A 9,436-nucleotide genomic window follows, 5' to 3' on the forward strand; every position below is an offset into this window, starting at 1 on the left:
TGAGTAAAGTGAGTTCATATCCTGCCCCTTCAGTTCTTAGCATGACAGACATTGGGTACTAACAAAGATGCTAATTGCACCCATTAAGAGTCAAAAAGCGCTTTCGTTGTAACCCATTGTGCTCATGGTTTCTTCAAAACCTCCTTTAAGAACTAAAATTTTCAATATTTGGACTCTACATGTAGATGGCATTGATGGAGAAAAAACAAAACAAAACAAACAAAACACACAAGAGTGCCATTATTCTGTATTTAAAAAGAATTTCTGGGTAAATCAGCTCACTAAAGAAGATAAAATGCGGTACAAGAATACCCCTTATCCCTCACAAATTCTATCAAATTTGTAAAATATGCCTATAGAATTTCAATAATATAAATGCTCCGAAAACTTTGTAAGAACAAACTGCATAAAACTCCATGTTTCCCCCCAAATTTACTATAATTTACTATAAAAAGATTTGAAGTGTTAGAAAATGAAATGTTTTCTGGGGAGGTGGCATGAAATGTCGTTTCATGTAAACCCCAACATTATCTTTAAAGATCTTTTCATACTGAAAACCTGAATATTTTATTTTGCTTCAGTCTGGTGTGACCTTTTTTTTTTTTCCATATGGTGCTTGGGCTGAAGAAAGACTTTTAATGGTACAACATTCGCACACACACCAGCGGAATTCAAAAGCTATTTTCAAAAAAGCTATATTCAAAAGATATTTATTAAGTATCTTTTCTGGACTATTGCACATACCATACCCTTCAGAGCTAGTTAATTTAAAAACATTGCAGGGAAACAAACAAACAAGTTACATATAAATTAACACATAGATTACTACGGCTACTCGTACTGTAGAGTCTTGTTACTGTGCTTATAAAAACACATGCAATTAAAAAAGTGTAGTTCAGAAAAATTATGATCATATATAAATTAACATCTAGAAGACACAATTTTTAACAATATCTGTACCACAAAATCCTGTTACAGTACAGTCCTACTGTCACAGAAAATAATGAAGGCATAAACAAAACAATTAACAAAATTAGACAATTAAATTTTCATAAAAATACAGTGAAGGCAAAAAATAATTAGAAATAGGACAAAATATAATACTGAAAAAAAACACTTATAGTGCAATTTTACATTCTTGACAACGAAAGAAACATAATTATCTTTCCTTTCCTGAAACTACACTGCTCTCTAGTGGCTCAAAAAGTTATTCCACTTGCTTCTTTAAGAAATCCCATGTAGCCTGCGGCATACCACATCACAGAAGTCAACTATGCATGCCTGAAGAGGTGACAGAAGGGCATAGCAATACAGCAGCAGATCCTGTACTTCTGCAGAGTAGCGTATTTCCACTTGAATCAATTGAGCAACACTGATTTCCACCAGATGAGAGGTCACTCCCCTTATTTCCTAACAAAATACATGGACAACCTCTATGGCCAGGGGCATTCTGTACTAGGTATACTGCCAGAGCTGCCTTAAAGAGAGGGAATCTTAGTAAACAAAGTCCGTTGTTTCCAGATTTTATTCTGAGCAGGAAGTATTTTGCCCTGTTATACATGAGAATTCCTGATCCTTCCTTGTCTAGAAAACCATTACAAATAATCCCTCCATGAAAACAAGCTGATTTGCTTCCTCTAGTTCAATGTCACTTTCTGTCTTCAGTTTACCTTGTAGAATGAATGGACAGAGTTCAGTGGGATTGTGCCCTCGTTCTGTTTAGACTGATAGCCATGCAACAGCACTGTACGTTGCTATTGAAAATGATGTGCACACAGAACAAAACACTGATTGTCTATCCAGAAATTGACCACTTGTCTAGATTCCTCAAACTCAGATAGGCACAAGACATGAGGAAATCATGAAGGCACATCCTTTATTATTAATTCTCTTATTCTCAATATTTTGCCATTTGCACTAGGGATATTTCTAATTTTACTGTATTAATACTTGGACCCTTACTTTTGTAGTTTGAACTTCTTCTCCCCATTTGTGCAAATCCTCAGATAAATTAATACTTTTTATTTATTTTTTTGCTAAGATGGGTGCTGCAGGAAGGAGAGCTTCAGGAAAGCAGCTATACAAATTTCAGTATTACTACCAAGCAAATTAAACAAAATTAATGCAAAATAACAATTACAAAAAACAATGAATGCGATGCAGAGACACACAAGAGGCACCACATCAAACTGGGAGTACGAAGTCCACAATGCTCATGTCTAAAACCAAAGTGCTCATTTCTGGATCATCCTGTATCTGGGAGATACAGAAACCTTTAGGCAGAGCCACATCACTTTGTATAATACCATGCCTGTACACAGAACTTGGAAAAGAGAAAGGCAGAACAAACACCTCCAATGACACACCAAAAAGAAAAGAACAGCTGCTTAGGATCCTACAAGACACAAAATCATGGAAGAAATACTGATGACACAAAAGAAACTACAGGCTGAGCAGTAGCTTAGCAGCTAGAAAAATGGGGCAAGAAAATTTATCAAGACCCTGAGAAAAGACATTGAAATGACATTGTGAAAAAACAGAAGCCTCCTCCATGGGCAGAAAGTCCTGGCTACCAGAAAACATGTTCACTTCCAGGCAAGAGCTGAAATGCATTCCCAGGTCCCAGAGCATACACATATACTGTGCAGATATATCAGAGTTCTACGTGTCAGAGGAGGTGACTTCGCCCACCATTATCATGCTAGGCTAGTACTCAAGCTACAGACCCACTTCCTGGTTAAATAACATCCAGAGGCCGAGACTCCTTTTGACTCAAGATAGGCACAGTTTCCAGAGCCTTTTACCTCAATCCTGCAAGGGAAAATGAAAGATACTATTACTTTGACAGCCAGAATCAAATAATTCAACAGAGAAGAGAGAACTAAAGGGATTACGGATTCTTTTCATGTAACACCTGATTTACTATGGGCAAGGCATGGCAGGAAGATGATACCTTGCTCTCTGAAGAAAATGCCACAGGTATCATCTTCTTTTATGGGGGTCTGGCCCCCAGAATACAAAACCTAGGGCTAGCAGTATTCCTGCATCTTGCCTAGTGGTTGCTTAATGTGAAATACATCCCTAGAGCAAATAATGGAATTTAAATTTGCCCTTCTGAAAGACCCTGTGCTATCAAAGACTGGCTCCACCTTTGACTCCCTTGGCATTCTGTACAGCTAAAAAGTTTCAAGAGAAGCTGTGAAACAAATACTTTTTTTTCATTTTCCTCTTCCTCAGAACTGAACAAGGCATTATGGTTAAGGGGCTGGTGGGAAATAGGAAATGAATCTCCATTTCTGCACCACAGGTGTGGAAGAGGTAAGGGCCTCCTTAACCAACTGTGTGTTAAAATAAAGTGTAATAGTGTTCAGTGAGTAGGCTAACCAAGCTGATACATTCCCTGGAAAAGACAAAGGCCAACCTGCCCCAGTGCTAACATGACTCTTACAGTACATGTTCTTAGACATCAAGGTACTCTTTTAAAGACAGGAGGAGCAGTTTTAGGCATGCACAGAGGCAAAAGTCTAAGAATGCAAAGAACTTTAACACTGAATATAAAAACAACAGTGGATGTTTCTGTCACAGGCAGGGGTAAGCAACAGTGGGGAGGACTGCAGTTTCCAACTTAAGATGCCTACATTCTGCTTACATCTCCGATTAAATGTGTAAGATATTTGTCAGATCAAGCTTGCAAGTTTCAGGGAGGAACAGGATATAGTTACGCATAACTAGTGATGTCAAAAACTTTAAAAAGTGAAAAATCTAAATACTCAATGTTAATTTCAGACTTCTGAAATCTCAGTGTCTATCACTGTCATTGGTTATTCTACAGACTCCTGCCAGCAGCTGCCCCAGCATGAGATGCAGGACTCTGAAATGATGGACCAGCCATTGGTGGGAGGAGCAAAGTACCCCCACACATGATGCCTGTGAGAGAGCATAGGGCAGGTACCACAGAGTAGCTCTTACAACACAAATTCAGAGATTCACCTCCCCCTCTTGCAGCCTTTTTTTTTTTTTTTTGTGTGTGTGTAAGCATATACCATAAGAGGTATGAAAATATCTTACAAGCCTCCCAAATACCTTTCCTATAAGCCTCTTGCATTGTTCTTTCAAACTCTATCCTATGATGAGGAATTCAGGTTATTGGAATCTTTCATCCCTTTCCCCATTACTTCAGTACCTTGGTGGTCTCAAGATTTAACTTTCACTTTGCTATACTGTTTGTTACCATGACCTCCCTTCTCATTTTGCTTCTGAATCAGGTGTTACAGATTTATCTCCTAATTTTCATCATCAGTTTTACCCAAACTACGTGAAATCTGTATTGTATTCCTTGCTGTTTCCATTGCCATCTGGACAGCATCATTACAGGTATTTCTTTCAAGTCACTATCTATATCTGTATGTTATCGTATTTTGGTCCTCTATAATCTAGTATCACTAGCAAAAAACAACAGCATTGACTCACAGCTTGTTATCTAATGTGCTCCCATTTACCCAAAAGAATTCTTCATTTATTTTATGAAGTCCAATCCATGGGTCTTGCTTTGTTATCTTCACCATAAAACTCTGCAGGAATAAACACGAAAGAAGTTTTGCATCTTCCATACAGTTATCAGAATATGAAGTCTTTGATGCAAGGCTCGAAAGCAAAGCAATGATCTTGCCTTTCTCTCAAAAGGAACAGTATTAAGGACTAAATCTACAGGATCTTGTGTGATTCACCTTATGGAAAAAGAACTTACAACTTGAACAGATTATCCCTGCAGCACTCAGATATTGTAGCAGTAGAAATGCCAACTACAAGAATCCAAGTATACTGCTGAATATTAAGAACTACTATGGAACTGCATTTATTCTTTCTCCACAAGAAACTCTTCAAAGAACAATGAGCACCTTTGCAGATAATGCATTTCTCCATCACTGGTATGTCTTCATCATATTGAATTTTTATTACCAAGTAGCAAGGATTTGTGATGGACGTTTTAGAGAGAGATGAGTGAGGGTAGAACCTTGCCACAGTACATAGAACAGGATTGTCATCTGCACCCAGTATAGCCATGAAACTGGTATCTGTGATGTGATCTATTGACATAGGGAGAAACTGTTTTAACATAGCAAATGCTATCAAGGTCTATTAACAGATATGGGAGGATATATTGTCCTAGGTCTTTTTACTAGTATGATACAGAAAAGGATGCTCTAAACTGCGGTTAGAATAATTATCTCCTAACACCAAAAGTCAAGACTAACACATCTATCAACTTGTCTGCCAATCTATCTTGCTAAGAGAGAACAGTTTTCATCTAATTAAAGTTACCTAAGATACAACGATATTTACGCTGACAGTTGCCTTCCGTGTGAGTACTTATGGCTGTGAACAGCATAAAATTTAACTCAGATAAGCCTTGGGGATGTTCTAACACATCAACTGTTCTAACACATCAACTCCTAGAACTGACGTTTGCTGTTTGCAGGGAAAGAGGTACGCAGCTTTCTGCTTGCTGTGACTTGTCACTGCCTTTGCATTAAAACTGTTCAGCTTACAAGGCTGGAAAAACTCATGGGTGTATTGTGCAGTATCCTAGAAGCGAGATGGAGTGAAACCAGGATCCCTGCTTTGTTCTCTTACCAATTCCTGAAGATTTTCGATCACAAGGAGGGAAGCATTGTGCAATGAGCAGAAGTTCTGACTAGAGTTCCAGTTGGCTTCTCTCTCTGAGAGGTAGTAGCATTTCTTCTGGAAATACAGCCAATCTGATGGACAGAGTTCCAGGGATGGACAGGCAGGAATATCTTTGTCCGAAGAATGGTTTACTGCAAAAAGACAGAAACCTATTTCTTCCAAATGGAAAAGGTTTCTAGAGCTTTTTACCTTGCTTTGTGGCTGCACCATCTAATTCATCTCAGTCTAACCACTATATAATTATCTCTGCCCAGCAGAAATATTTATTGTAAACTAATTATGTACTCTAGCTCCCGCTAACAAATCTTTAAAGTGATGATCACTGCAAGTCGGTTGAAGTAACTGGGAAGGTAATAACTATGTATGCTTTAGACACTCATCTACAACTTAAATGTTTCTGACAATTAAGGCTTTTGTGAGTGTTTCTTTCTTGTACTGAATCAATAACTTTGTTTGTTATAGTGTTAACGATTACAGAGTGGTTGCAAAAGACAATTTTGCATTTGTTTTCCCAAGCTTGGATTATGATTAACAGCAAGGTTATAGAACTGAATGTCAGAAGCACACTCAGACTAATCTGAGCACTCTCTAACTATGGGAGTTATTTCCCCAGTATTAGACCACAGTTTTAAACAGCAAGGCATGAGACGTGTAATTAGCTTTGAAACAAGGTAAGGCCTGAAGAACCCTCTTGTGAGGTCCTGGGGACTTCTGACCATGCAAAACTCTAATTTCTAAGGCTAGTTATATGTTCTTTGCAAGTACCTTACACAAAGTGCATACGCTTACCAAAGTGAATACACAAAATCAAGACGACAGCAGCAACGAGGATTCCAGCAACACCTCGCCAGAACCAGACATTTGAGAACAGACCTGAAAATAAATAAATAAATAAATAAATACGAGGAATTTAAAAAAAAAAAAAAAAAACATACGGAGTTGAAGGCGGAGCAGAGCCCAGGATCCCCGGAGCCGTTCCAGAGGCCACTCTCTGAGGACAGGAGGCGAGGACAGCGGCCCGGGTGGGCGCTGCGGCCCCATCCCCGCCTGCCCGCAGCCCCCGGGAGCCCGGCGGGCGCCATCTCGCCGCGGGGCTTTCCAGCAGCCCGGCGGCTCCCGGGACACCGGCGCTGCCCCGGGACGCCGCGGCTCCCCTCTCCTCGCCCGGCCGCAGCCCAGCCGGCAGCCCGGCCGCCGAGCTCCCTCGCCCCCTGCACCTCCAGCCTTGCGGGGCGCCGTCCTCCGCTCCGGGGAGCCGCCAGCCCCGGGACGCCCCATGGGTGCGGAGCTCCTGCCCCGCCGCGGGAGGAGATGACGGGGCCGGAACGGGCGGAGAGACGGTGCAAGGGCTGGACGTGGGGCCGCAGGCTGGGTCGTGAGACGGGGCTGCACGTACCGGGAGGGCTGGCGCTCCGCAGCTGTGTTTCGTGCGGTGTCTGACGCGCGGTAGCTGCTTTATTGGCGACAGATCCTGGCTGTGTGGCGAGGTCAAATGTCCAGGGGAATGGGGAATGCAGCTCCCCGTGCAAGGCTGATGAGGTGCACGCCTAGTGCGGGTTTGTCCAAAGCATGCCGCCATCGGTACCCACGCAGAAAACCTGAAAGAGAAAACCATGAACATGGAGGGTTATGCATTATGCTTTCACCGTGACCTCCAATTCCTTTTATTTGCCAAGAATATTTGAGCGTAGTCAGTTGCTGAAAATTATCCCCGGGTGCTTATCTTTGCAGATAATAAAGACCCATATAAACTTTATGCTTCTGTGCATACAGACTTACAGTTGACTTCAACTTTGGAGTGTGGCAGCGGCTCGTTTAGGCAATGTGCTGGAGGGCTGGACGTGCCAGTATTCCTGGGATGACACTTGAGAAGAGACAGACAAAAGGGTAAAAAGGAATAAAAAAGGTGTGTGAAAACAATGCTTTAAATATGTTGGCTTTGGGGAACTTAGGGAACCAAAGAGTCCCAGAAAAGGTAGAAGGGGAGGTGGAAAAAGTAATGGATCCAGAATGCTCAGGACATATATGCTTTAAGAGGTTTTGGGAGAACTGAACCCAGAGGAGCACAGAATGAGAGGAAGGTATGGAATTAGGACAGCAAGAAGGGTCAGTACCTGTTTCATATTGAACAAGTTTTGCATAAAAGACAGGGAAACACTAGTGTATGTACAGCTATTTGTGCATCTCTTTCTAAGAACAAGTTTCTCAACATTTACTCATTCTTCTACTTCAGGCTGTTTAATGATAAAACTTGCCAAGCGCCTCCTGACTTAAGCAAAACAAAGCAAATCTGAGAACATAAACAACCCTGGACACTGGACCATCCACTTTCCTAAAATCAGATAGCGCACTACCTGGTTTTAGTCTTAAGAATGAAATGTCTCTTAAGTGGCTCGCTCTCTTTTCATTCAGATCTGCCAGCTACTGTGGTCAAAAATAGTTTACTGTGGCTTATAACCACAGAGAAGTCACAGGTATCCATTTCACACTTACTCACCCACTGCTATTATTGACATTTTCAGGTCATTCTCCAGGTTGACAAAGAAACTGAGAATTTACAACATCTTCCGTTATGAATCATTTGATGCTTCAAAATGGCTATCCTTGTTACCCTAGATGCTTCCTTTACATAACGGAGACACTTGACTTTTAGTTTCACAGATCAATTTGGCTAATAGACCTCCAGACCAAAGAGTAAGCAGCCTGCTGCTGTTACTGAGGAAGTGTGGTTTGCAAAGCTCCCCACATGAGCTAAAGGCTTTGGAGGGGGACAGTTGCTGCTGACCTACAGACAGATGAGTTTGCAGCAAGTGCTCAGGATGATCTTGGAGAAGAAGGGGAATTTATCCTTGTACCAAAGCAGAATGCAGTGCATAGGCTGAGTGCAAGACAGACACTTGTCAAACCCACTCTCAGCTGCTAATATTTAGGGCAGCTTTCAGTTCTTCTTTCTGGCACCTTACTGGCTCAAAGCATATGGGCTTCTGTGAAGGTAGGCCTGCAAATTCCTCTGCAATGGTAACTTCCACAGGCATCACTGGAGGCTGTTGAGCTGTCAAGGACAGCTGTTCAGAAAAGGTAAGTGCCTATTTTTGCAGGAAAAAAAGTCTCCCATTAGGCGTTGTAATGGCCATGTATTTACTTAGCTGTGTATTTTGTTTCAAGAAATGTTCCCACATTTCATAAAATGAAGATTGAACAAGAAGATAAGAATTTGATAAAGGCAAAAGGCAAACATACCCTCCAGACAGAATCACAGGGAGAGAATGCAAACATTCTAACTAAGAATGTGGCATTTTCTAAGCGAATTATTTTCTCAGAAAAACTACTTGGCCCCTTCAGTGCTGTGAGTCTCATGGGAATGACTCAAAATGTTTGATGGATTCTGTGATGCCACCTCCTGCTTACTGCTGTAACAAATAAACATTGATTACCTTTTCTCACCAATTAACATGCTACCTCTAACTTTTCAATTATGCAGGGAGAAATCACTTCAGAACAAAAATTTGGGGGATAGAGTGTTTACATTAGAAATATCTGCACTGTGGTCACAACAGTGTACTGCTGGAATGCCCTAGTTTGACTGGAACTACATAGCTCGCACACTAGCAGTGATTTAGCTTTGATTGCACAGCTAGGCTGGGGGAGCTAATTTGTCCTGCTCTTGGTTGATTTTATCAGCCCATCTACCTCCACAGTCAATGGAAGAACTGCCAGTGAGTTAAAAATCTTCAGTCGGCCCTAAACA

At 41.2% G+C, this 9,436-nt stretch overlaps 1 protein-coding gene across 2 annotated transcripts; it reads right to left on the reverse strand.

Annotated features, from left to right (window-relative positions):
- Window positions 1-387: 387 nt before the first annotated feature.
- On the reverse strand, window positions 388-6,994 carry LOC311210257 (C-type lectin domain family 2 member B-like). Of its 2 annotated transcripts, none has more exons than XM_084288056.1 (5): window positions 6,906-6,994; window positions 6,478-6,561; window positions 5,635-5,819; window positions 4,471-4,571; window positions 388-2,811 (listed from the first exon to the last, which is right to left on the reverse strand). In XM_084288056.1, the coding sequence occupies exons 1-5, from the start codon at window positions 6,964-6,966 to the stop codon at window positions 2,697-2,699; spliced, it is 546 nt and encodes a 181-aa protein (XP_084144182.1). In that variant the 5' UTR covers window positions 6,967-6,994; the 3' UTR covers window positions 388-2,696. The 2 variants fall into 2 exon arrangements, with proteins under 2 accessions (XP_084144182.1, XP_084144183.1); XM_084288057.1 differs by having other exon boundaries at window positions 2,706-2,811; window positions 4,500-4,571.
- Window positions 6,995-9,436: the final 2,442 nt, after the last annotated feature.

Source organism: Netta rufina (genome assembly GCF_964035555.1).
Source record: "Netta rufina genome assembly, chromosome: 1".
Lineage (NCBI taxonomy): Eukaryota > Metazoa > Chordata > Aves > Anseriformes > Anatidae > Netta > Netta rufina.

What these genes read in the sequence shown, in the direction of transcription:
- LOC311210257 (XM_084288056.1), bottom strand. Translation starts at nt 6,966, where the DNA reads ATGGGGCGTCCCGGGGCTGGCGGCTCCCCGGAGCGGAGGACGGCGCCC. An exon ending in GGCGCCCCGCAAGGCTGGAG is followed by an intron (nt 6,562 to 6,905) that starts GTGCAGGGGGCG and finishes ATTTATTTTCAG; the next exon opens with GTCTGTTCTCAAATGTCTGG. An exon ending in AGCACATTAGATAACAAGCT is followed by an intron (nt 2,812 to 4,470) that starts GTGAGTCAATGC and finishes TTTCCCTTGCAG; the next exon opens with GATTGAGGTAAAAGGCTCTG.